The sequence below is a fragment of the Lotus japonicus genome, chromosome 2, assembly GCF_012489685.1.
Source record: "Lotus japonicus ecotype B-129 chromosome 2, LjGifu_v1.2".
NCBI lineage: Eukaryota > Viridiplantae > Streptophyta > Magnoliopsida > Fabales > Fabaceae > Lotus > Lotus japonicus.
Window position 1 is genome coordinate 21,070,609 of NC_080042.1, and position 27,933 is coordinate 21,098,541.

Genomic DNA, 27,933 nt, shown 5'->3' on the forward strand with positions numbered 1-27,933 from the left:
TGATGTTGATGAACATCGTTAGGTATTAATGATTGAACTGTGTAGGAGATTCGAGAACATGCTATGTATATACCTTAGAGTAGGCAATACATAACTTATATGTATATATATACAACATATGTATATATCCCCTTTATCACAAGTTGATTGTATATCTATTGTATTCTGTAAGTTGACCCTAGCGCCTTGGCTTTGTTTGTATGTTTGTGTTTGGGCGGTCGGCCTGCTGCCAGGCGTCTGTCAGCCGGTTCGTGATGATTCGTTGTGCGGGAAAGACCCGGAGCGGAACGACTATTACTGAAGCTTTCGACGAGGACCCGGACTTCATGCCTGATCGAGGGAGGGTCGATGATAGTAGTGTGGGGTATGGGTGGTTAGAGTCTTTTGGAGTTGGTTGTTACTGTAATAGCTCTGATTCGTTTTGCTTTTGGGACAGGGTAGGTTCCCGATGCATGGCTTTTTGTGTGGTTCTCTTACGGAGGGATCACAGTGAGTCAGTCGGACCATAGGGGTCTTTGCTTAGGCCATTTTGAGGCCGACTTTCTCCTAGTGGTTTGTAATTATACTTTTTCTCACTCACACTTATGGATCTGTAAATATTTGCCTACGGGCACACTACTTTGGAGTCACTGCGAGTGTGTGTGACGTGGAAGTGCAGCTGAGGCTGTACATGTTTATATTTGATGTATATTGGTTAGTTTAGTAGTTGAGTTTTGTCTTTACTTCTTTATCGTTTTGATTTAAAGGAAAGAAAACGAAAAAAAATTACCTGTTTTCCGCGTAAAGATTATTTTTGGTTACTAAAGTGACACCTGGAAATCGGGGTGTTACACCGATGGGCCAGCTTATTCTCAGTTTTGAGGGATGGTGTTGCGGACACTTGACCTTTCTTGTGGATTGTACCTTTTGCCTTCGGGCGTTACACTTTTCTTTCCGTCACTGGAGGTTTACTCGTGACGAGGTTGCTACTTACAGCGGGGGCTGTTGATATATATTGTATATTAGTTTTATTGCTTTTCGCTTTTGGGTTTTATTTAATTCAGTCTTGTCTTAGTTATTATCAAAAAAAAAATATTTACGTTTTTCCGCATTAAGTTTACTTTTGGTTACTAAAGTGACGCCACCGAAATCGGGGTGTTACAAGTGAGGAAACTCAAATCTGGGCAAGGTTGGCCTTATGCTTACTGTAGCCCTTCGAGTCGCCGAAATTTTGGCTTTGGTTTCGTGTCATTCCGAGTTCTGTAGCTCGAGTTATGCGTATTTTGGTGAGCAAAGTTAAATATTAGAATTTATGTTTGGTTTCACGAGTCAAAACTCACCCATTCGGGGAAACTCTTCCATTCGCGTTAGAATGTTGTACAAAGAAGCTTCATGAGCGTTTTCGAACATTAGTTAGGATTGTTTCGACTGTATCGACTTGTTTTGATTCATTATTGCTTTGTTTGCTCAAAGGTTCAATTGTGGAAACTTTGGGGTTGACTGAACAAGCTTGTGAGCGAGACCTGCACCGCGAGACTGGAACAACTCGAGGTTAGGGCAACTTACTTACTAGCTATTTGTATTGTAGGCGTCGATAACTTCGACTTGAATACTGCTTGATATTGAAGATTGCATTGAATGTTGTTTATCGCTTTGAACTGGAAAATGTTTTCTGGAGGCTCCGACCGAGTGAACTTATATGAGACGTGTGTCTCCGTTTTCTGAGAGGCTTAGACCGTTTACTGTTTTCCGTCTTATGATTTCCGCACTGAATTATTGTTATTGAACAGAGCTATATGCCATTATTTCTGCTGAGTTTATGATGTTTTGCATATGCTCTATTGAATTGTGCTGATTTGATTTCGGAGTGTAGGGAAAACGTGATGTTATGCCATGCTAATGACGAGGTTTGGGAAACGTTAGGCAGGCTTTGACCGGAGGTCTAAGCCATAGTCATTTTAGGATCGAGACCTTCCCGGGGAATTACTTGGGTTTATTGGGATCTTTTTACTTATAGAGTTTTGGAACAAAAGAGAAACGAAACTTGACTTCATAAATGAAATTCATAATGCATTAACCAAAGATAGAACATCTTGAAATAGTAATAACAATTTCTTGGAAAAGACTTAGGATCTGAAATAAGTTTGAAAACAGGAAGTGTCGGCAATCCTAGCGTTGTGACTGGGACAGTCACTGAGTGTGGATGACACTCCTTGCTCCTTGAGAATTTGGTTCAGTCTTCAAGAGGATGAGCTGTTGTGACGAGAAGTCATAGAATGCGAGCAGCATTCTCTCTAATCGTTGATGAGTTGTTTGGCCATCGAGATGGTGAGCCATGGTAACTTGAAAGGTCACTGAGTGCGAGATGCATTCTTTTGCTCGTGGAGCAATTTGGTTGGGCATCAAGACAGTGAGCCAAAGTGACTAGGGAAGTTACCAAGTGTGACTAGCACTTCCTTGTTTACCTTAGGGTATTGTAGAGACAATGTACTCTAGCTAGACACGGGTACCTTGGTGAGGACGTTTCATTGTTTGGCTAACCATATTGCATTTATGCATACATTTCTTGGAAAGTGTCCTGCTTTCCGAAGGACGATCTCAGATTGGACTTCATCGAAGCGAGATGCTTCATTGGAGCGAGATGCTTCACAGGAGCGTGCTGCTTCACAGGAGCGAGATGCTTCATAAAAGCGAGATGCTTTAACGGAGCGAGATGCTTGGCTCGTCCCATCCGTCGAGATGGTGACATTTTATCTGGATCATCTTTTGAGCATGACATTGCATTGGCACGCCATACACCTAACTATATTTGTTGATGTGTTGAAGATCCAATTGTCATTTATGATTTGATGTCGATAAACATCGTTATATATCTTGATGATTTGATGTTGTTAAATATGCTATGTATATACCTTAGGGTAGGCAATACATAAGTTATATGCATATATACAACATATATATATATATACCCCCTTATTCTTCAAATGTTGGTTGTATATCTATTGTATACTTTAAGTTGACTCTAGCGCCTTGGCTTTGTTTATATGTCTGTGTTTGGGCGGTCGGCCTGCTGCCAGACGTTCGACAGCTGGTTCGTGATGATTCGTCACTCGGGGAGGACTAGGAGCGTAATGACCATTACTGAAGTTTCGACGAGGACCCGGACTGAATGCAAGACCAGATGAGGGTCGATGATGGAAGTATAGGGTATGGGTGTTTAGAGCCTACTAAGGTTGGGTGTTAGTGTCATAGCTCTGATTTTCATTTCTTATTTTGGGGTAGGGTAGGTCCCCGACTATTAGCTTTTTGTGTGGTTCTCTTCCATGAGGATCACAGGGAGTTTGTCGGACGTAGGAGATCCTTTGGAGGCCGTTTTGGACTGACTTACTTTCTTGGAGGATTGTATTTATAAAACTTATGACTTTGGCTATGGGTCGCACTTGTTTGCCTGCGGGCACCACTTTCAGTTACTTGATGTTACTTCCGTCACTTGAGGACACTCGTGACGATGATTTTGGGTTGCAGCGAGGGCTATTCTTTTATTGTATATTAGTCGCTGTTTATCGCGAATGGGTTGAGTCTTTACTTCGACAAGTCTTTTTATTTAAAAAAAAACGAAAAAAAAATACCTGCTTTTCCGCTTTGTTTTATTTTTGAGTTACTAAAGTGACACCCGGAAATCGGGGTGTTACATTAATTCCTTATTGATTCTTTAATTCGTGAGAATTAATTAACCAAGCTCAAATCAATTCACAGTTCCAAAAACTATGCGATTATGAAACAATTACGAATTAACACAAACTAAGCGATCATGAATCAACCCTTATTTCTAAAACGACGGAATTAAGCAAACCATAGATTTAGAAACAGAGATAAAGAGGATTAATAAAGAACGAATTTTGCATGAAGGACAATACTTCAAGAGTGCGATATACTTCCTAAGGGATTCAATCCAGGAAGTTAGCTGATGACCCGGGTGTTTAAGTTACTTTCCTAGCTTATTTTTATGCATTTTGATATATTATTTAGGGTATTTTAGTCAATCTAGGCCACCTTAGGACTATTTCATGCATTTTATTATTTTTATGTGTTTTTACTATTTTTCTATAATTTTTATGTTTTTTATTTGTATTTTATTAGGATTTTCAGATTAATAAAGAGGAGCTGATCTGACGTTGATAGTCCACGGGAATTACCATGCACTCGCAGCAAATCAATGGCTGCTGTTTCATCCCTACCACATGGCTTAATCACGCCGAAGGTCCGCCATAAGACCGTGGTCCGTGAAACACTAGAATCCAACCCTTTAAAGCTTTAACCAGTGGAAGATTGACACGTGGCACATTAGCTAGGTTTTTTAAGGCTTAATTGCAACTTTGGTCCTTGACGTTTACCAATTCCATGATTTTAGTCCCCCACCTAATTTAATTACACAGATGGTCCCTGACTTTACTGGCAGTCTGTAACGTTGGTCCTACCGTTTGTTTGTTAATGGAGGAGGTTTACGTGGATGGTCACTTAGCTGTTGTGGAAGTTGAATTGGAGAGAGAAAGAGACCAGCAACTGATTCAACCTTCTTCCTCGCCTCTAGGGACTCGTTCGTTCTTTATCTCTTCCCTTTTCGCTAAATCTCAAGCTTCAAAACATCTTCCTCACGGTGCTCTGTTTTTTAAGGAGGAAGATGGTACAAGATGACCATTGCAGGTCTCACGTGCAACTCACTTGCTTCCCTCTCTCTTCAGTCCTTCTTTCTCTCTCCAATTGGACATCCACGTAAGCCTCCTCCGTTAACAAATAAACGACAGGACCAACATTGCAGACGGGCAGCAAAGTCAGGGACCATCCATGTAATTAAATTTGGTGGAGGACTAAAATTGTGGAATTGATAAACGTCAGGGACCAAAGTTGCAAATAAGCAGTTTTTTAATCTTATTCCAAGCATTGATAGGTCACGTGATTGAGATCATTGAAAGAAACGCAAACAGAAGGAAAAAAGTAAAGGTGGCGGCTGCAATATATTTAAATATATATATATATATATATATATATATATATATATATATATATATATATATGACGTGAATAATTAATTGGAAGGGGAGAGTGCAGAGGCAGAGACGTATTGGAAGAGAAGAAAGACGTGATTCAATATTTTAGGTTTTTCTTGCGCTTCTTTTAATTCTCTTTGATGACTATGTCAGGCTAAACTCCTTAGTGTTAGGGTGATTGATCTAGTTTTCTTTCACGTTATGTTTTGAACCAAGTTTCAGTTATGATTATGGATTCTATTTTATGTCTTGAATTTCTCCTTTGTTTTAATTGAAACTTTCTATTGCAATAGTTTGTCTTACTATTTTCTATGCAGTTGGGAAATTGGTAGAATTTAGGGATTTGGGGAGAAGTTGAGCAAGGGTATGTGCACCTTAGGAATAAGTGTAACGAATTGCTTGTGTTTGCCGGAATTAAATTGAGCTTCATCTCTAATTAATTAGGATTAGGTACTGAGGAATTAGTTATCACTAATTAATTGGAAGGAACATTTATGCAAGGAATTGATAAGTGGACATCTAGGTTTAGCACCTTGATAATCTATTGAATTCATAATTATAACTGCTTGGGGAGATACATAGGGAGAGGGTTAACGAAATCAGGATCCCTAGCGCGCTTTTAAATTGAATTCACTTCAACCGTGTTATTTGCTTTATTTTATTTTATTGCAGTTAAGTTTCATACCAACAATCATTCATCTCTCTATTTTTATTTTTATTTTCACGTCCTTTCATTCTAAGTTTAGTTAATTTAGAGAATAAACTACGCAATCTCTGTGGTTCGATCTTTTATTACTTCAAGCAATTTGTACACTTGCAGATTCGCTATCATTAGCCTTCGATGAACGGATGAATAAAATCAGTAAAGTAATTATAGAAGATAGGGAATAGAAGAGAAACCCCTAGCAGAAGGTGTCTCTAGTTGTTTCAGCACAAATCCTTAAATAGAGCTAAGATCAAATTCTATCCTAAAATATAAAGCCTAAAGATAAAATCCTAAAATAACAAACCAAAATAGGATAGAATCCTAAGATATAATAATTCGAAATAAATCCTAAAATACAATCTTCACTTCAGCACAAATAAAATATTCATTCCGCAATTTCCAAAATGCCCTTGATGCCAAATATGACCTGAAAATAATAATAAACTTAATTAGAATAAATAATAAAAACCCATATCAATAAAATTTAATTAAGCACAAAGAATCATCAATAATGACAAATTAAGGTTATGATTACTGGGTAAAATATTGCTCATCATCGATTTAGGGACGATAAGCGTTAGTAAGCTTACATTGATGTGTTCTTTGTACCTTGTGTGTTTTATATAAGAATATATGTTCATGGTTCATGTTAGATGTGGTTATACTTGACTTGGTATGCTTTTGGAACGACTATCATGAGAATCGTTCATTTTCTTAAAAGATCGATAACAACGCTTCGTTGTACGAACTATAGAAGACCTTAACTAGGGTTTAAGTGAGAATTTTTCTTCTACTATGTCCTCATGAATATGTAAAGTTAATTTTCTGAAGAATGACTATAATATTGTAATAATTTTGTTTTGGAGCTTGAGAAAGTTTTCGGCATGCTACCTAGTTGTGTAGAAACTTCGTCGTGAAGAAACGGGCTAAGCACGAGGCAGCCACTGACGCAAGTTGCAAAAAGTAGGATGAAGGTTCATATTAGTCCTTGTGAAGATAAATTGATAGGCTCATGGAGTATTTTTTATGAGGCTTAGGCCAATGAATCCATGCTTTTAGTTGACAGTCTTCATTATAGTGCTAGTTGAAGCTTCCATCATTTTGTTCTTGATTTGGTTCCAAAACTTGATGAGCGTGTGAAGATAAGTTGAGAATATTTAATTCCAGACCTGAAGAGCTTCGTGGAAGTGATTTTTAGCTTCTTAAACTTTAAGCTTATGGCTTTTGTTCTTGCAAAGATTTAGTCCTTGAACTTACTAGTTAAGAAGTTTTGATCTTTTGAGTAAAGACTCTTCACGAAAGTTGTTTTGGCACCAAAGAAATTTCTGAAAATATGCTTTATGATCATGAATATGAATTTTTAACTATGGATTAAGTCTTGTTTTAAAGTTTTGATGATGTTTTTACCATAGAAAAACCTAGTTAATGCTTATGTACTATTTTGTTTTGGAAGAAGAAAATGTCTTGCTAATTAACTTGAAGGGGTAGAGAGTTGGAGCAGCTTATAGGGTTTGAGAATCACTTTTTTGAATCTTAATTCAAGTACATAATAAGTTTGTTTCTGTATAGGAATTTTAGTTCTTAAAGTTCTAGGCAAAATATTAGTTTTTTGATAGTTTCTATAACCTTACGTTATAGGAATGAATTTCTAAGTGGTACTGATTTGTATGGCTTTGAAATGAGTAGAAAATGTGTTTTATAACTCAAAAGAATGTAAAGAAAATTTGATCCATGATCAGGGCAAGGGGGCCGAGAGTTAAGTAGGTGAAAGGAGGAAGGAAAATTGCTTTTTGAACTTGTTTAAGTGTCTTAAGTTGATGGAGACTTGTGAAGCTTTAATTTGCTTAAGTTGTATAAGTGTTTTTGAAGTCTTAAAGGCATTTCGAAATGGAAATGAATCAGTTTGTGACTTGAGACATAAAGAGTTCTGTGAAAAGTTTTAATTAAGTTGATTTTCCTATTTGTTGTTAATGCTTATTTTTGATGGAAGCCTTAGGAACAGACCTAGACCTTAGTTTAGTGAGGAAAGTTCTAGTCGAGAAAGGGACTAAGTTGAGTTATGTGTTTGTAAAGGTTCGGGCAGAGAGGCCATACTTGTTTCGAGTGTTGATAATCGAGAGAAAGCGAGCCGGTACGAGGAACGTGAATGTGATCGAATCGGAGTCGCAACTTATGACGGAAAGCGCCTAAGGTGAGGCACTTTGCTTCGGCAACTTGTGTTGTTGAAAATATGTTATATGATTATTGTGAGGGCACTTCGATGCGTGCTATTTGATATAAAAATCTAAAGCTTTTCAAAATATGAAAATTTAACATTTATTTCAACATGTAAAAATATAAATTAAACAAGCAACAGCAACTCCCATAAAAGCTATAGCTTTATTTCAAAAGATGAAAATGTAACATTAATTATTCCAGCATGCCAAAATACATATTTTCCAATACTTGTTTAGAGACAAGCTTTTAACAATGTATCGGATTGCATTACAATTTGAAAAGTATCTTAAATTCATAAAAATCAACCAAAAATTACAAGCTTAATTATTTGCCAAAAATCTTGAAACATATATATGTGAAAATAGAAACTATAACAAGCCACAACAATGTTTTTAGGAGATAGCTTGTTGCTGGCTTGCTCCAGCAATTTTTCATGGCCAGGACCAGAAGGGACGAAGCATTGGCATCACGGCGAACTTCATGGTCCCATTATTGCAGTGGAAGCCGTTTCGCTCGCCACAACCAAAAAAGTAAGGTTGCCACTTCTTCAACACAAACATGAAGCCCTCTCCTGCTCCTTGTGTGGGATTCGCCAGCATCTTAGCTCTTTTAATGTCACAATTCATAAAGCTGTAGATATCTTTGAACATGTAAACACTGTGTGGGAAAGTAGAGGTGTTTGGAGCATCAAACTTGAAAACTGCACAAATCAATTCATATAATTATAGTAGTAAAGTTAGTATAATAAGTTTTCATGTAAATGTACATTAATATTCATTTTAGCAATAGCATATCTCAATTGCAATCAAGCGTGACATGCTTGCAAAAATTAGTGAGGAAGAGTTAGCTCAAGAAAATTTACCAAGAGTATCATTAAGGTAAAATGGAGCACTTTTCATGGCCCAATCAGAGTAATTGTAACCGAAGTGCCAATGCTCAGAACCACCCACAAGTATCTGTTTTGGTTGTTGCTGTTGTTGTGTTTTGTTGTGGTGATGATTCCCAAATCTGGACCACCAATCGGTGTAGTTGAAACCAGAGGACCAGTCCTTGTTGGCCATACTCACTGCAAACATTGAAACAGTTATAACTAGCATGATAAGTGCTTGTGTGAATTTCACAGCCATGGTATATGAATATATGATCCTGAAGTTTAATTCACTGATTCAGCTAAAAAATTAAAGTAAGGGAATGTGTGTAATGTGAAGTATATGATTTAGTTGTTGAGTTGTTGCTTGGTGGGAATATTAGGAGTTAATGGGGGGTTTATATAGGGAGTGTGAAGGGAGCGCGAGTCATGAAAATTGTGGAATTGTTTGTTCTGACTTGTGATGTTGGAAAATTGCCAGATTAACTTTTTCAATTTCGTGATGTTGGTGGGTATCCATTAGAAGGAAAAGATCAAACATATGTAGTTATTTTCTTCCTCAGAGACTGCAAGTCAACTTTTCCTGTATAGCCTTGCTAAGAATAGTTATGTTAGTTGCTCTGCCCTCATTCGGGTAGGTGTGAGTTTTCAAATTTTTTAAAAATGTAATTTTGAATAAAACAGTGTATTTAGTAAAAATGGAACTCAAACAGTATTTTACTTGATTTGTCACTATCACTCTCCATCACGACCATCTACAAGACTACAACACCGCATTTAGCATTATCTTCACCATCACCACCACCTCCGAAACCACCATCGCCACCCTCTCTATCACCACCTCCATGGCCGCTAGCCTGCGCCGCCACGATCAGGAAACACACAAATCCACCTCCATTGCCATCACCTTCTTCAAAACCATCGTCGCGATTTATACCGTACAGAACTGATATTTAAGTATAAAATGTCACAAACAAGTTATGACACGTGTGATAGTGGGCAGGGCGGACCCATGCTGGTTCAGATGCACCCCTTGAACAAAAAAAAAATCGCTCTTATTTTTAAATATATATTTTTTTTTTGAATTCCTTGAAAATTTTAAATTATACTAATAGATCAAGTTTTGCACCTATTTGCACCAAAGACCCACCTATTTGCACCGACCCATGCTGGTTCAGATGAATCCCTTGAACAAAAAAAGTCGTACTTATTTTCTAATATAATATTTTTTAAACCCCTTGAAAATTTTAAATTATACTAGTAGACCAAGTTTTGCACCAAAGACCCACCTATTTGCACCAACAATGACTTGTATAATTTCTGTTGTATAAACATATTAAAGTTATTTTTAATTATATTTTTACCGATGTGTTCATATGAAAATTTTGAACCCTGACCCCAGGTCTGGATCTGCCACTGGAAGTGGGCATTTAGTGAAAATTAATTTGTTTGAGATCGATAAAGCAAGTCACCGAGTGACATATATTAAGATTTTTTTTTTAAACTATTACCTTCACTTGAGTTTATTGCGGATAACTTCAGTTAATTTTTTTATTATTTAATACACCATATATAGTTGTGCAAATAATTTTAACGTAAGTTGATCTAATTATAACCACTATATTTAATGATGAATTATCTAAAAAGTCAAATGACTTATTTTAATTTTGATCATTCATTATTAAAGAGAGTGATTATAATTTATTTCTAATTCTTATATATGAAAAAGATGATTTTCATAATCATATAAGATACATCCATATACATTGAAGCAACAACAGTGGGTTGGTACCCTAAACAGAAGCAGATATTTTTCCACTTATTATGAGAATGAACGCTTTTCTACTTGGTTCAATCTGACGAGGTCAAAGTCAGTGATGATGTTGCAACTTAACTAAAACACTAGGGCTGGAAAGTAATTATACCCACAAATTCACCCATGTTTTCATAGTTTGCCACCTACTACTTCTAGCGAATGATGGGAAATTCATCCCAATAAAACCACAACTCAAATAGAGTAATATGTAGTGGAGAATAATTTTTCCAACTTGCAAGAATTTATGATGAGCAAAAACAAATAATCGCAGCAACTAAAAATTACAAAGAGAAATCAAGATTTTAATGTGGGGAAACTTTCTCAATGTTAGAAGTAAAACTCATGGGCACAAGCCAGTCAATTGAGCTCCACTTTGATCAAAATAATGGTACAAGAGAGTCTCAAATCACATGACAGATTGTGCTTAACAATTTGGTAAACAACAAAGCAACAAGCATAAAATAGAAAACTAGGAAAAACCAAATCTCACTGCTACTGTTCGAGCCCGTTTTCACCCACCTTAGATAACTTCTCACCTATCCAATTGTCTAGATTGAATAGATTCATAACTGTTGATGAAGCTATCGATCTACCAAAAGTCCATAAAAGAAAAAGAACTAAAACAGTAGATAAAAATTCCCAAGATATGACCATTGGCACAAGTAATTAGAATAAGAAGCTCCTCTCGAACACTTTTCCATCCTCAAAGTAATTAGAATGAGAAGCTTAGCTGCCACACTTGTAGATAAACTCCTGACCCTTTTTTCTTTGATCTCTCGAACACTTTTTCATCCTAAAAGTAATTAGAACGAGAAGCTTAGCTGCCACACTTGTAGCACCAACTTATATAGAAGGTTTGCTAAGTAATTAGAAGTTAGAACTAACAATAATGAAAGCTGAATTTTCAAGTTCCTATTTAAGATGACTATATATATTAAGCTTGTTTTCCTAAGTTGTTTTAAGCTTGTTTTGAGAGTGTTTTTTAGTTTGTTATGGATGTTCTTGGTTGCTTGATTGAATGCATCATGTTTTTCTTTCCTAAGAAGTTATTTATGCTTAAGTTAATACTTTTAAATGGAGTCTAGAGAGTGGATTCGTGATCCATCAAGGCGAAGTGAAGAATATATCAGAGGAGTTAATGAGTTTCTTGAATTTGCTTTTCAAAATTCACAAGTTAGTGAAAAAATCTGGTGTCCATGTACAACATGTGCAAATTGTAAGTCACTATCTCGTACAAGTGTCACCTTACCAATCCACGTCGTGGATTTCTTAGAGGTTATAAGCAATGGATATTTCATGGTGAGAAGCCTGTAGCTTCAAGTAGCACAATTGAAGAACCAGAACATACTGAAATGGAGCATGACATGGATGGTTTAATTCATGACGTTTTAGCATCGCATATAGCAGAAGACCCATTATTTGATGATGGTGAAAGGAACCCACAAGTAGAAGAAAATGCTAACAAGTTTTATCGATTGGTAAAGGACAATGAGCAAATTCTCTATCCCAATTGTAAGAAGTATAGCAAGCTATCCTTTATGGTACACTTGTATCATTTGAAGTGTCTTCATGGGTGGAGTGATAAGTCATTTTCTATGTTATTAGATTTGTTAAGAGACGCTTTCCCAGAAGGAAATATTTTGCCAAAGTCATTCTATGAAACAAAGAAAATGATTTCAGAGCTATGCTTAGGTTATGAAAAGATTCATGCTTGTCCTAATGATTGTATCTTGTACTGGGACAAATATACCAACAATGAAGTCTTTCCAAAATGTGGTGCGTCAAGGTGGAAAACAGTAACTGAAGAGGTACAACCTAATGGAACCAAGACATCTGAAAAACAAAAGAACACACCTTTACCAAAGAGTGTGCCATTACCAGGAATTCCAGCAAAGATACTTCGATGGTTTCCTTTAAAACCAAGGCTACAACACTTATTCATGTCTTCCAAAATTGCTGAAGCAATGAGATGGCACCGTGATGGCAGATTGGATGATGGTTTTCTTAGACATCCAGCTGACTCACTTGCTTGGAAGAAATTTGACTCCAAATATCAAACTTTTGCTTTAGATCCTCGTAATGTACGATTAGGATTGGCTTCTGATGGGTTCAATCCTTTCAAGACTATGAGTATTACTCATAGTACATGGCCTGTCATTCTAGTTCCTTTCAACCTTCCTCCTTGGATGTGCATGAAACAATCCTTCTTCATGTTATCACTACTCATTTCCGGTCCTAAAGGTCCAGGAAATAACATTGATACTTATCTTCAACCATTGGTAAAAGAGCTTCAAGAGTTGTAGGAGAATGGACTTGAAACCTTTGATGCATACAAGAAAGAGTCATTCCAACTTCATGCTGCATTAATGTGGACTATTAATGACTTTCCAGCATATGCCAACCTATCTGGATGGAGTACTAAAGGAAAATATGCTTGTCCATGTTGTGGTTTTGAAACTTCCTCACAATGGTTACGCCATGGTAGAAAATTTTGCTACATGAGCCATCGTAGATGGTTGATACCTAATCACAAATGGAGGTTGAATGGTAAGGACTTTTATGGAACACAAGAGTTTAGGGATCCTCCTATTCGACTTGATGGGACTTCACAGTTAAGGCAACTAGATGAGATTGAAGATGAATGTTTAGGGGATCAGGCACAACGCTGGAAAAAGAAGAGTATTTTATTTTCTTTGCCTTATTGGCAATATAACGAATTGCGTCACAACTTTGATGTGATGCACATTGAAAAAAAATGTGTGTGATAACATCATTGGTACATTGTTGAACCAAGAGGGGAAATCAAAAGATAATTATAAGGCACGAGTTGACCTTGTAGATATGGGCATAAGAAGTATGCTTCATCCTCAGCCAAGCCCTAACACTAATACAATGCTTTTGCCTAGAGCTTGTTATCAAATGACTACCAAAGAAAAATATGATTTTCTGAGTGTTCTCAAGAATGTAAAAGCTCCGGATGAATGCTCATCAAACATCTCACGGTGTGTGCAAGTGCAACAACGCAAGATATTTGGCTTAAAAAGTTATGATTGTCATGTTTTGATGCAAGAGCTTCTTCCAATAGCATTGAGAGGATCATTGCCAGATAAAGTTACCTCAGTTTTAATTGACTTGTACAACTTCTTCAAACAAATTTGTTCTAAAGTGCTTAATGTGAAGTTTATAGAACAGTTGGAGTCTCAAATAGCTATCACGTTATGTCAGCTTGAAACAATATTTCCTCCTTCCTTTTTTACTATAATGGTGCATTTGGTTGTTCATTTGGCTCATGAGGCTAAGGTTGGAGGACCTGTGCAATACCGATGGATGTATCCTATTGAAAGGTATTAATTATGTATTTTTAAATTAATTTATTTTAATGTTAGAATCATATATATCTAAAATTATTTCTTTCCTAGGTTCCTTCTCACCCTTAAGTCATTTGTACGTAACAAAGCATATCCAGAAGGATCTATTGCAGAAAATTTTTTGGCCAATGAATGCCTGACCTTTTGTTCACAATATTTATCTGGGGTTGAAACAAGGTTTAGTAGACCCACTAGAAATGACGATGAATTTGACTCTACATTGGATGATGGAAGTTTTTTACATCCTATGCTAGGACGGAAGAGACAACAAAAGTTTCAGTTAAAGAAACGAAAGAGAGTGAGTAGAGCTAAGCTTGAAAAAAAAGAGTTAAAACAAGCTCACAGATATGTGCTTTTTAACTATAACCCAGTCACTCCATTTGTAGAGTAAGACATCAATCTTGTTTTCCTTCTTATACAAGTTCAAGATATTTTATAATATTTTGATTACATTCTTGTTATTTTATAGAGAACACATTGGACTTCTTAAGAGACAGTCTCGACCACGACGGCTGTCACAATTGGAAGTTGAAAAGCAACACAGTGAAAAATTTAATGAGTGGTTTCAACAGAGGGTGAGAATAACATAATTAATTTAGTTTAATTGAATGATAATTTTTATGTTATATCTTACTTTTTCTCTTAAAACTTTTAGATTCAGCGCTTGGATGAACAAAGAAGCGCACGAGTTACTGATCAACTTAGATGGTTAGCTCGTGGACCATATGAAGTTGCAAGAAGATATACTGGTTATGTCATTAATGGATTTAGGTTTCACACTAAGAAGAGAGAAAGGTTCTTAAAAACACAAAACAGCGGAGTAGGTGTTGTGACTAAGACCTCAAATGATGAAATTAACTACTATGGGGCATTAACCGATATATTTCAGTTGGATTATTCTGGAAAATACAAGGTTGTGTTATTCAAATGTGATTGGGTTGATATTAAGAAAGGTGTAAAGAACGACAAGTTTGGGATGACTCTTGTGAACTTCAAATTCTTGAAACATACGGGAAAATATATTTGTGATGACCCATTTATTTTTGCATCACAAGCCAAAAAAGTGTTTTATGTATGTGATGAGAGGAACAAGGATTGGTCTGTTGTTGTGAATGCAAAGGTTAGGGATATATATGACATGGGTGATGAGGAATCCAATGAAGTTGAAGAAATTCAGGAGCAACCAATGCATGATACAAGTGAAATTACTCGGAATAATAATGATTTAGTTAGGGAAGCAGTTGATGATGATTTTGATTTCTTTGAAGTTGTTGTTGATGTTGATAAGGAAATTGCTCATGATGAACAAGAGGGAGAGGAAGAGGAAGAGGAAGAGGAAGAGCCTATGTTTTAATTGTACTTTATTTTATATTTTTTATGGTATTTGAACAAAATATGGTGTTTTAAGTCATCCATTATTGGTTTAAGATATATCTTTGATCCCGTATATATGCTTTGAGTGTGCTTTTTCCTTGTTTTTATGGTTATTGTTTGTGCTGATATATTAGATTGAAATCATATAAATAATTGATAGTGTTATAATTTATTATTTACTTGTTTATTTGAATGTAATTAGTATCAAGGTTGCAATGGGAAAGAAGAGAAAATTAAATATTGGACATCGTAGACCGGAAAACTCAAATCAACATGGTCAACCAAATGAAAATGATGGGATAGAATCTTCCACAAGAAATGCTGAAGAAACCCAATCTAACCCAGGACATGGAGAAGAGGTCATGCATGGATATTTGGAGTCTAACTCCATTCCTTCTGATATTGAAGTTGAGGAAATACAAGCTGAGAAAGGTATACATGATTTCATTTATATGCTTTATTTATTCTAAATAATAAATTAATGTCTTGGATACTTATGTCTTTTTTCCACATGTGAATGCATAGAGTCGAAACAAGTAAGAGGCCCAACAAGAATGTTAGATGTTTGGGATATGCAAGTTGGTGATTTTATAATAGTTAATTTAGACAAATATGGTCGACCCGTTGGTGAAGAAGCAACAACTCTTACTCGTTTCATAGGTAGTGTGGTTAGAAGACCTCATTTTGCTCCCATCAACTACATTTCTTGGAAAAAGATGCCAAAGGAGAACATAGATGACATGTTGGAAGCAATAGAGGTATCATAATTGTTATTTTGAATTACTTTAATATAATAAAAATAGTATGATGACTTATTTTGTACTATAATATATTTATTTTAACATTTATTGTTTTAGAGTAAATTTGAGTTTGTTCCTCCAATAAATAACACAATAAGAGAAATGTTGTAAGCGGAGTTGAATGAAAAGTGGAGGCAATGGAAGAGTGATATAAAGTCACTAGCATATAATCCTTCTAAAACAGTAGAAGAAATTGCATCCAAATTGCCTGATGATAGAGTTGAACCAAGTCAATATCGTGATTTAGTTCATCATTGGTTTTCAGAATCAGGACAAGTAAGTCCTAAAGCAAATAGATTATTATGCATATTGATCTTAATGTTTTACAAATTTCATTTCTTTACTAATATTTGTTTGTATTATATACAGAAAACAAGTGAGATTAACCGAAGAAATCGTGCCAAGCTTGAAGATGTTCATTGTATGGGAACAAAAAGTCTTCCAAGATTGATTGACGAAAAGGTTTGTATTTATTTGTACATGTCATTGAGTAAATTAATTTGTGCTAAATTACTTATAACTTGTTTAAATGAATTTAGAAAAAATTGGGCAAAGGAGTGTCGCCTAAACGTAAAGACATATACATTCAGACTCGAACTCGTAAAGATGGGACAATTGTCAATGAAAAAGCTGCAAGAGTAATTGTAAGATTTACTTTCTTTCTTGTTTTGCTTAAACTTTTTTTTGCATAGTTAAGTTATTTTTTGTTGGCATATCTATGATTTTTAGGAAGAACTAAAGAAACATAATGAGGCTGAAACATCTCAATCAACTCAAAACACGCAAAGGCATACATCTTGGAATGAAGACATATTCTCTAAAGTGCAAGGACTTGATAAAAGGGGGCGTATCCGCTGCATGGGCAAGATTCCAAAATGTAAAAAAATAAAGGCTTCCTCATCTGAAAATGAAGAGCTACGTGATCGAATGAAGCATATGGAAAACTTGTTGACAAATGTGTTGACACTAATTCAAAATCGACTTCCTGGAGAAGATCTTAATGAGCGTATGGATGCTGCAAGACGGGTAACCTTTTTCCTTTTGCTGTTTGTGTTATGATTTGTATAAATTGTTTTGTCCGGGTAATCTCTTAATAATTTGTTTTATTTTGAGAATGATCATTGGTGGACTGGGCGAGCCCCTAGAGGGGCAACGCCCCGCATGTAGCTCGCCCCGAGGCGGGGCCCTAGCCTTAAATTGGGCCTTGATCTCGGAGGCCCAATTGACCCAATAGGTAATACCCAAGCTCTATAAATAGGAGGTAGTTATCAGTTGTAAGGGACTTTTGCTCATTGGATGAAATAAACACATGGAATTCAGCATTTTTTCTCTCATTCTCATTCTCATTCTCTCACTCTAGCACAATCTCTCTACCCTTAGGTACCATACCTTTCCTCAATGTTCATTCCCAGAACATTTGGCGCCGTCTGTGGGGACTGTAAACTTTCTACTCCCATTCACGTGGATTGATTGTACAGGAAGTTATCTCTGTTGATGATTAGGCAATTCTCTGGTCTTTTGATTTTGATTCTGTAACCGGTGTTCGTTTTCCGATTGAGTTTGCATCGTTCTTGGTTTGGATGGAGACTCGACGCAGGAGGCAGCATCATTCACCAGTGCGACAGCGAATTTCGCCGCCTCGGCGGCCTCATCGTGTGATCCTGGATTCTCCGGTGCGAACGGCGGGAGTACAGCCGCCTTCTCCTCCTCCGTCACCACCACCTCCTCCATCGCCTTCACAGGTTGGATCTCTGGAGCGCTCACCAGACAATTCACCTGCTCCGGAGCAACAACCGGCGGTGACACAGGAGCAATGGCGCCATCTGATGCGCAACATTGGCAACATCCAACAGAGGAATGAGCATCTACAGGCTCAGTTGGATTTCTACCGTCGTGAGCAGCGGGACGATGGAAGCAGAGAAGCAGATTCCGTGGCTGAGTTCCGTCCGTTCTCGGAGGACGTTGAGAGTGTGGCGATTCCGGAAAATATGAAAACGTTAGTTCTGGATTCTTACAGCGGAGATTCCGATCCGAAGGATCATTTTCTGTATTTCAATACGAAGATGGTGATAATTTCGGCGTCAGATGCGGTGAAGTGCAGGATGTTTCCATCGACGTTCAAATCGACGGCGATGGCATGGTTCACAACTTTGCCGCGCGGATCGATTTCAAATTTCAGAGACTTCTCATCCAAGTTTCTAGTGCAATTCTCGGCGAATAAGAATCGGCCGGTGACGATCAATGACCTATATAATATTCGCCAGCAAGAAGGAGAGTCACTGAAAGAGTACATGGAAAGGTACAGCACAGCGTCGGTCAAGGTTGAGGACGAGGAGCCTCGAGCTTGTGCTCTAGCATTTAAAAACGGTTTGCTACCGGGAGGGTTGAACAGCAAATTGACACGTAAGCCGGCGCATTCGATGGAAGAGATGCGTGCTCGCGCCAGCACTTATATTCTTGATGAGGAGGACGACGCTTTCAAAAGAAAGCGCGCGAAGTTGGAAAAGGGCGACACGTCGCCCAAGCGCGCGAAAAAAGATAAGAATGGCGAAGATAAGGGGGATGGCAAGCAGCAAAGGCAAGATAAAGGTAAGGCGGCATTGAGGCCGACCAAGGAGCAGTTGTATCCACGGCTTGATGATTATGAACAACGCCGGCCATGGCAATCCAAGTCCCATCGCCAGCGGGAGGAAGCTGACATGGTAATGAATACTGAATTAACGGATATGCTCCGCGGGGTGAGGGGCGCAAATCTAGTGGATGAGCCAGAGGCCCCTAAGTATCAGTCACGGGACGCCAATCCCAAGAAGTGGTGTGAATTCCATCGGTCCGCCGGGCACAGCACAGACGACTGTTGGACTTTGCAGCGGGAAATTGATAAGTTGATTCGGGCGGGATATCAAGGAAATCGCCAAGGCCAGTGGCGTAACAACGGCGATCACAACAAAACGCATAAGCGAGAAGAGGAGCGAGTGGACACTAAGGGCAAGAAAAAGCAAGAATCAGCGGCTATCGCCACAAGAGGAGCTGATGACACGTTCGCTCAACACTCAGGACCGCCCGTCGGGACCATAAACACCATCGCTGGGGGATTTGGCGGCGGTGGCGACACCCATGCGGCGCGGAAACGCCATGTTCGTGCGGTTAATTCTGTTCATGAGGTCGCTTTTGGGTTCGTACACCCTGACATAACAATCTCGATGGCAGACTTTGAGGGGATAAAGCCTCATAAGGATGACCCGATCGTAGTGCAGTTAAGGATGAACAGTTTCAACGTTAGAAGGGTACTCCTGGATCAGGGTAGTTCAGCTGATATTATCTATGGTGATGCATTTGACAAGTTGGGACTAACCGACAATGATCTGACTCCATATGCGGGAAGCTTGGTAGGTTTCGCGGGGGAGCAAGTTATGGTGCGAGGATACATTGATCTAGACACAATATTCGGGGAAGATGAGTGTGCCAGGGTTTTGAAGGTAAGGTATCTGGTTCTCCAGGTGGTGGCATCTTACAATGTCATTATTGGGCGAAATACATTGAATCGCCTTTGTGCTGTAATTTCAACAGCCCATTTGGCGGTCAAGTATCCGCTAAGCAGTGGAAAGGTTGGAAAGCTGAAGGTGGACCAGAAGATGGCGAGGGAGTGTTGCAATAATTGCCTTAACTTGTATGGCAAGAAGAGTGCGTTGGTCGGTCATAGATGTTATGAAATTGAAGCTTCGGATGAAAATCTTGACCCACGTGGCGAGGGGCGGGTAAACAGGCCCACGCCAATTGAGGACACGAAGGCGCTGAAGTTTGGCGATCGCACTTTGAAGATTGGGACCAGACTGACGGAAGAGCAGGAGACGCGCCTGACAAAGCTGCTTGGGGAGAACTTAGATTTGTTTGCTTGGAGCTGCAAAGACATGCCTGGAATTGATCCAAACTTCATCTGCCATCGATTAGCATTGAATCCAAGTGTCAAGCCTGTTTCACAACTCAGGCGGCGCTTGGGAGGAGACAAGGGAAAGGCGGTTCAACAGGAAGTTGACAAGTTGCTGGCGGCAGAGTTCATCAAGGAAGTGAAGTATCCGACGTGGTTGGCGAACGTCGTAATGGTGAAGAAGGCGAACGGGAAGTGGCGAATGTGTGTAGATTACACAGATTTAAACAAAGCATGTTCAAAAGATTCGTATCCCCTTCCCAGCATTGATAGCCTCGTTGATGGTGCCTCGGGAAACGAACTGCTTAGCTTGATGGATGCTTATTCTGGCTATCATCAAATCCGCATGCACCCGGCAGACGAGGACAAAACTGCTTTCATGACCACCAGGGTCAATTATTGCTATCGCACCATGCCGTTTGGACTAAAGAACGCTGGGGCGACCTACCAAAGATTGATGGATAGGGTTTTTGCTGGGCAGGTGGGGAGAAACATGGAAGTTTACGTCGATGATATGATCGTTAAGTCAGTACGTGGTTTGGATCATCATCAAGATCTGGAAGAAGCATTCAGCGAGATCAGGAAGCACAATATGCGCCTTAACCCGGAGAAGTGCTCTTTTGGTGTTCAGGGTGGCAAGTTTCTGGGATTCATGATCACATCCAGGGGAATAGAGATAAACCCAGACAAATGCAAGGCGATTCAGCAGATGAAAAGTCCCTCTAATGTGAAAGAAGTCCAACGTTTAACCGGGCGAATAGCAGCTCTATCTCGTTTTCTCCCTAAGTCCGGCGATAAATCTTTCCCATTTTTCAAGTGTCTTCGAAAAAATGCTGCATTCGAGTGGATAGCGGAGTGTGAGGAAGCTTTTGTTCGCCTCAAAGAACTCCTGTCATCACCGCCGATCTTGTCAAAACCAATGCAGGGGCACCCGCTGCACTTGTATTTTGCTGTGAGTGATAGTGCCCTGAGTTCTGTGATATTGCAGGAGGTGGATGGCGAACATCGAGTTATTTATTTCGTTAGCCACACACTCCAGGGCGCAGAGGTCAGATACCAGAAAATCGAGAAGGCAGCATTGGCGGTCCTCGTCACCGCCCGGCGGTTAAGACCTTACTTTCAGAGTTTTCCAGTAAGGGTGCGAACGGATTTACCCCTGAGACAAGTGTTGCAAAAACCGGATTTGTCAGGCAGATTGGTCGCCTGGTCGGTTGAATTGTCTGAATATGGGTTGCAATATGATAAACGAGGCAAGGTTGGCGCACAGTCGCTGGCTGATTTTGTGGTGGAGTTGACCCCAGATCGGTTTGAAAGAGTAGGCACTCAGTGGACTCTCTTTGTAGATGGATCCTCCAATAGCAGTGGCAGTGGCGCGGGAGTAACGTTGGAAGGACCAGGAGATCTAGTACTGGAACAATCGCTGAAATTCGAGTTCAAGGCCACAAACAACCAGGCAGAGTATGAGGCTCTCATCGCCGGGTTGAAGTTGGCGCGTGAAGTAAAGATTGGAAGCTTGTTGATAAGAACGGACTCGCAGTTGGTGGAGAGCCAAGTGAAGGGCACTTTCCAGGTCAAAGATCCTAATCTGATCAAGTACCTAGAGCGAGTGCGATATTTGATGACACTTTTTCAAGAGGTTGTGGTGGAATATGTTCCTCGGACTGAAAACCAGCGGGCGGACGCGTTGGCCAAATTGGCGAGCACGCGGAAGCCCGGCAACAATAGAAGTGTGATTCAGGAAACGCTGGCGTTCCCCAGCATTGAAGGCGAGCTCGTGGCATGCGTGGACAGGGGAGAGACGTGGATGGGACCTATATTGTCCATCTTAGCGGGGGACCCAGCGGAAGTGGAGCAATGCACGAAGGAACAACGGCGAGAGGCGAGCCACTATACTCTCATTGATGGACATCTGTATCGCCGTGGTTTTTCGGCGCCGTTGTTAAAATGCGTACCGCCGAAAAAATACGAGGCGATAATGTCTGAAGTGCACGAGGGAGTGTGCGCAAGCCACATTGGGGGGAGATCTTTGGCTTGCAAGGTGTTGAGGGCGGGATTCTACTGGCCCACCCTCAGGAAAGACTGCATGGACTTTGTGAAAAAATGCAAAAAATGTCAAGTGTTTGCTGATTTATCTAAGGCACCGCCAAAGGAGCTGGTAACGATGAGCGCCCCATGGCCCTTCGCCATGTGGGGGGTGGATCTAGTAGGGCCTTTTTCGATCTCCCTGGCCAAAATAACCTCTGCGAAGATAGTCAACTTCTACTGGAAGCGAATTGTTTGCAGGTTCGGGATCCCAAGGGCGATCGTATCCGACAACGGGACCCAGTTTTCAAGCAACCAAACTAGAGAATTTTGCATGGAAATGAGCATACAGATGAGGTTTGCCTCTGTGGAGCATCCGCAAGCAAACGGGCAAGTGGAATCTGCAAACAGGGTAATCCTGCGTGGATTAAGGCGACGGCTCAAGGAGGCTAAGGGAGCCTGGCTGGAGGAACTCCCGGTGGTGCTATGGTCATACAACACCACTGTGCAATCCACTACAAGGGAAACCCCCTTTAGAATGACCTATGGGGTTGATGCTATGTTGCCAGTGGAGATTGACAACTTCACATGGCGAACCCAGCCAGATTTTGAAGGGGAGAATCAAGCCAATATGGCGGCGGAGTTGGACCTTTTGTGGGAAACGCGTGACGAGGCGCACATTCGGGAAACAGCGATGAAGCAGCGTGTGGCGGGCAAAGCCCCGGGCGAAGCCCTCGAGAATACGACGAGCACCGTTAACTAGGCAAAAGTCTTGGGACTCCCAAATGGCCATTGGGATCCAAGCATTGTAAGCCCCGAGCGGGCAAAGCCCCGGGCGAAGCCCTCGAGAATGGAGGCCGTTTCTTCCTTTGGGGAAAACGTCTAAAGTCTTGGTGGTGGAATACCAAGCAACAAGTCCTAGTTAAAATTAATGCACGAAGTCGTTAGGCGTAATTCAATCATATGACGCGTGAAAAAATAGCGCAAGATATAAGGTCGGCGAATGAATAAGGTGGCAGGCAAGTGCTTGGACATTCAGGATGTTGAGTATTTTATTACTCTGGCGTGGTGGGGCGTTAAACTATGAAATTCATTCATGGAATTCATTCTTAAATTTTTTTTTTTAAGCAATAAGAAGGCGGCGGCCAAAAAATGTACGGCGAAAGTATTCCAATATGGTTTACAAAATCTCCAACAGCGATATGAAAAGTTATGGCAAAGGGTTGCTTAAACATAGATGAATGGCGGAAAAGTACACTACAAAGAGACAGTAAAAGGTAAATGACGCAAAAATTACATTATTCATTGTTTTCTTCTTCTTCCTCTTCTTCTTCAGTCGCCGTCCAGAGGTGTTGGTCAATCAGGGGAGGATCGTCAGGACCAACCAGTCCTTCAGCGGTTATCTCTTTCATTACTCCCATGGCGCTAAAGTCAAAGTTTGGGTACAAATGTTGGGCCTGATCTTTGGCGAGGTAGAAACCGCGCTCGCGGTTGTCGAGGGCAATGTCAGCAGCTTGTTCCCTCGCCTCAGTGGCTTTGGCTTTCTCCATCGCCAGCTCGTCCTCTAGCCCTTTGATCTTCGCCAGTTGGGAGGCAATCTCAGCATCTTTTATGGTGAGGGCCTCGGCATGAGCTTCGGTCGCTTTCTTGATCTCCTCGGCCGTGGCCTGCGTCACCGCCTCCATATCAGACTTCGCCAAGGCCAAGGACTCAGCAGACTTTTTCTCTTGCTCCGCCAGCGTTTTCCTCACTAACTCCAGCTCAGCGCGCAATGTGGCGAGCTCTGACTCCTTCGCAACCAGCACCTCGCCTCTGGCGATCAGGTCCTTCTCAGCTTGCTCTTTTTCCTTCTTGCAAGCTTGAAGACTTGCGTCAAGATCATCCGCTTCTTCCTTCATCAGCGCCAGCTGATCCTCCAGTTCGCCGATTTTAATCCCTGCTGTGCCAATCATCTTGTCGGCATAGACTTTGTCTTTTCCTGCCTGCGTCGCCAGTTTGTCAAAATGTTTTTCCCAAGCAGCGGCGGCTTCCTGATGCTGAGCACTCTCGGCCTTCAACCGCTCAGCTTCAACGGCGGTGGAGTTGAATTTCTCAAACGCGTGGGCGAAAATGCACCCTGCACGTAAAAGACTGGCAAGGGTTTCCTCCTTAGTCTCGTTGATGCCTCGGCTCAGCACTTCTTTTTCTATGGCGTCGCGGTTGAGGCCAGTGAGCAGGAATTCTGAGGGTTCAATGGCGTTGGGGAGCATATTATAATAGCTTGAAGAACCGCCCTTGGGAGCAGGAGCTTGCTCAATTCGAGCTGCTTCAGAGGTAATGGCAGCGCCAGGACAGGATTTTTCCCCTTGTTGAGGCGGGGAAGGCATGGAACCCGCGTCATGTGTGGGGGGCGGGCTAGGAGGCGCGTCTTGGCGAGAGGGGGACTTCGGGGTTTCATTTTCTTTTTCTTCCTCTCCAACGGGAGTGTCGGAAGACGCAGCAGCTTTTGTGGCGTTGTCGCCGGCGAGTTTCTCAACAGCTGAGGATTGAGAAATGTTGGTGGTTGTGGCACCGGCGGAGGCGGCTGTGGCGCCAGCAGTGGACTCAGCAGCAACAGCGGCGGCCTCACCGGCGGTGACAGGAATAGAGGCTGGGACGGTGGTTGGCTCGGTGGCCGCGGCGGCGGAGGCTTCAGTGACATTTTTGCCTTTAGGCGCAGCAGCAGTGGTGGGTTGAGCGCCAGGGTTGGAGGTGCCGGCGCCGGAGGAGGCTTTGACCAATTTTCTCCTCTTGGGAGCTTTGGCGCTCTCAGCCTGGTTCTCAGCACCGCCCCGCTTTTTCACGTCGCCCTCAGCGTTGAACTTTGGGGAAAAGCGAGCCATTCTCCTCTCGCGGGCCTTCAGGAGCTCGGCGTTCGTGAAATTCATATCTTCTGCAACAATAAAAAAGAAGATCAGTGACAACATAGGAGACGGGAAAGGAAGTGTCGATAATAAAAGTAAGCTATGGACAACCTAAGTATTTGGGAGTTCTTGACAGGCCAGCGCCCTCAAGGACTGTTGTGCAGTCAAGGATGGGAAGCGGGGCAAGGAGATTCAGAAAGGCTTTGTCGTTGGCGGACAAAGATTCCTCAGAAGGATCGGTAATCCCATTGGGCTTCTCCGTCCAGTAAAGGGGGAAAAGGGCGGTCCCTTCCCTAAGGGTGAATGCTTCTGGGTAGGCGGGGTGAACCGCCACACGAAAGTACTTCCGCGCGAAGGAGGACTTCGCGTTGCTTTTGTGGGATGCAAGCACTTCCGGCCGGCCCGGGCCTTTAGGGAAATCCAGCCTCTGTTTTTGATGGACTTGGGGTCAACATCGTAGAGGTAGAAGAAACTGGTGGGAGATGGGGCGATGCCAACCGCGGCGCATAAGATTTCAAAGCACCGAACGAAGGCCCAGGCGTTGGGGTGGAGTTGGCAGGGAGCCGCGTTGATGTCGCGGAGGACGGTTTGGACAAAGGGCGAGAAAGGGAGCCTGATTCCAAGCTCGCTGAACATGTATTCATACGCAAAGAAAAAGTGGGATCTCTTTACGTCGTCGTCTGGCTTATGAAGCCAGGGGCGATCCCCAGGACTGCAGATCCAGATCCTGAGTTTGGCGTTAAACTCATCGTCATTAGACAAACCACCTAAGGAGTTCACGAATTGCACAATGAGATCGCTATCCTGGAAAATGGAAGGTTGGTCTATAGCCTCGTGAGTGGGGGTTCTTTGGACTGGAAGGGGCAGAGTGGCGTAGGTTTTTAGTCGGTAAGGAGGGATCTCCGGGACCTCTAAACGGAGGCCGCCGGCGGCGGTGGAGTCAGGGTCGCTTCCGGAGGAGGAAGAGGAATGATTAGGGGAGGTAGGGTTTGAAGCCATTTTTAGAAGACAGTGAAGTGAAAGAAAGGAAAAGATGAGTATGTGTATGATGCAAAGATAAGGACAGTAGGACTCACCGGAGTAGGATGTGAAGAGTGGGTAGCGGAAAGGGTGATAAGCGACGGCTCCAGAGCGGAAGTGGGCAGAGGGAGTTTGGTAAGCGATTAGGGAAGTAAAGAGAGGTCTCGGAAAGGGATGATTGTGGGGAAGAAGGGTTTTTATAGGAGAAGGGGGGAAGCTGGAAGGGTGACGCGTGTTGGACGCGTGTGGAAGGTTGGAAGTCATGATGGTTTTGGGAAAGTGGGTCGCGTGTAATGGGGAGTTACTGCGCACGATGGGACGGTTATGAAAAGTGAAGTGACGGTTCCGGGGAAAGAGGGAAATTGATGTAACTGACGCATCACGCGGGGCAGTCACGTGGGGCAGTTAGGGATTTGAAAGGGTTTTGAAATAAGAGAAAGCGCGAAAGGCCTCGCCACTGAAGAAACCGAACACCATCGCCTGACAGGTGATACCAGCAACAAAGTTTAGTCGCTCCAGAATGATGCCCGCCGGCGAACCATCATGTACTTGCTCCAGCTAATCGCCAGCATGGAGCGATCGCTCTCGCCGCTTGTGGACTTGTGGACTTGTGGACTTGCCGGCTCGGGTTGCGCGCCAAGTCAGTGGACTAGGTGGCTAAAGATGTTAGTTTCCTTTTGCTCACGCCATGTTGGCGACGTAGTTTACCACACTTTTCTCAAGTCATGATTGGCAGCTTAGATCCCAGTGTACAATAGCGCATGTAAAGGCATTTAAAAGACACACTTAGCTCTCATACTTCGAGCTCGGTGTCTTGTGGACTAGTGGACTGGGCGAGCCCCTAGAGGGGCAACGCCCCGCATGTAGCTCGCCCCGAGGCGGGGCCCTAGCCTTAAATTGGGCCTTGATCTCGGAGGCTCAATTGGCCCAATAGGTAATACCCAAGCTCTATAAATAGGAGGTAGTTATCAGTTGTAAGGGACTTTTGCACATTGGATGAAATGAACACATGGAATTCAGCATTTTTTCTCTCATTCTCACTCTCATTCTCTCACTCTAGCACAATCTCTCTACCCTTAGGTACCATACCTTTCCTCAATGTTCATTCCCAGAACAATTGGTTACAATGTGTTTTGATACTAAAAATCCAGCACTTTTGACATGTAGATTAGATTGGATACAACAGTAATAATTCTGTAGTTTTGGTTGCACTCACACTTGTACAAAAATCTCTTATCTCTTAGTATGTTGCTTTTTTTTCTTTCTATTTTTGACAGTTAATTAATATATGTGTACTGCACTAGGGACTTTGTTATCATATTCTCATAAGGTGTTTTGGTCTTCTTTGCCCGATGTGGATTATAGTCTCTAAGCATGCTTTTACTTTTAATAGGTTTCAGATGCTTCGAGTGCCCCGAACCATTTGAATTCTCCAAGTTCAAACGCTAATGAAGATGATGAATATGGTATGTATCTTCTTAGCATGTACTAAATTTGATGATCAAACACTTTGATGGTCGAGATACACAGTTAGCTTAACTCATTGATAGTCTACTTTTGCCAATGTTTGTTTCTATATGTTATTGACATGTTCTTTTTAATACTTGCAGATGAAGATGCTGAAGATTAAGAGGCTACTTTGTTCTTGGAGATTGAATATGCATGAGTTTGCAACATTTTTATATACATTGTTTTGATTTTATGTTGTTTTTGTGAATCATGGTTAAATTAGGATTATATGCTATGAATTGTTTGAATTGGGAAGCTACTTCATATGCATACTTTATGCTAGCTAGTATGGTACTTTCTGGTGGTCATGTTCCACTTTTGATTATTGTGATGTTTTCAAGATATGAAGGGATCTAGTTGAAATTCGTCAGTTGTAGTAGAAAATGTCTTGTGAGAATT

General features: G+C 41.1%; 2 protein-coding genes across 2 annotated transcripts; one reads left to right on the top strand and one right to left on the bottom strand.

Moving 5' to 3' along the window:
- Positions 1 to 8,111: 8,111 nt before the first annotated feature.
- On the bottom strand, positions 8,112 to 9,190 carry LOC130735295 (uncharacterized). Its single transcript, XM_057587357.1, has 2 exons — positions 8,813 to 9,190; positions 8,112 to 8,650 (listed from the first exon to the last, which is right to left on the bottom strand). The coding sequence occupies exons 1-2, from the start codon at positions 9,075 to 9,077 to the stop codon at positions 8,382 to 8,384; spliced, it is 534 nt and encodes a 177-aa protein (XP_057443340.1). The 5' UTR covers positions 9,078 to 9,190; the 3' UTR covers positions 8,112 to 8,381.
- A 7,409-nt stretch (positions 9,191 to 16,599) lies between these two features.
- LOC130736214 (uncharacterized) lies at positions 16,600 to 27,655 on the top strand. The gene is made up of 5 exons (XM_057588057.1): positions 16,600 to 16,638; positions 16,716 to 16,814; positions 16,906 to 17,202; positions 27,419 to 27,491; positions 27,636 to 27,655. Exons 1-5 carry the CDS (start codon positions 16,600 to 16,602, stop codon positions 27,653 to 27,655), a joined length of 528 nt encoding a protein of 175 aa, XP_057444040.1.
- The last annotated feature ends 278 nt before the right edge of the window (positions 27,656 to 27,933 follow it).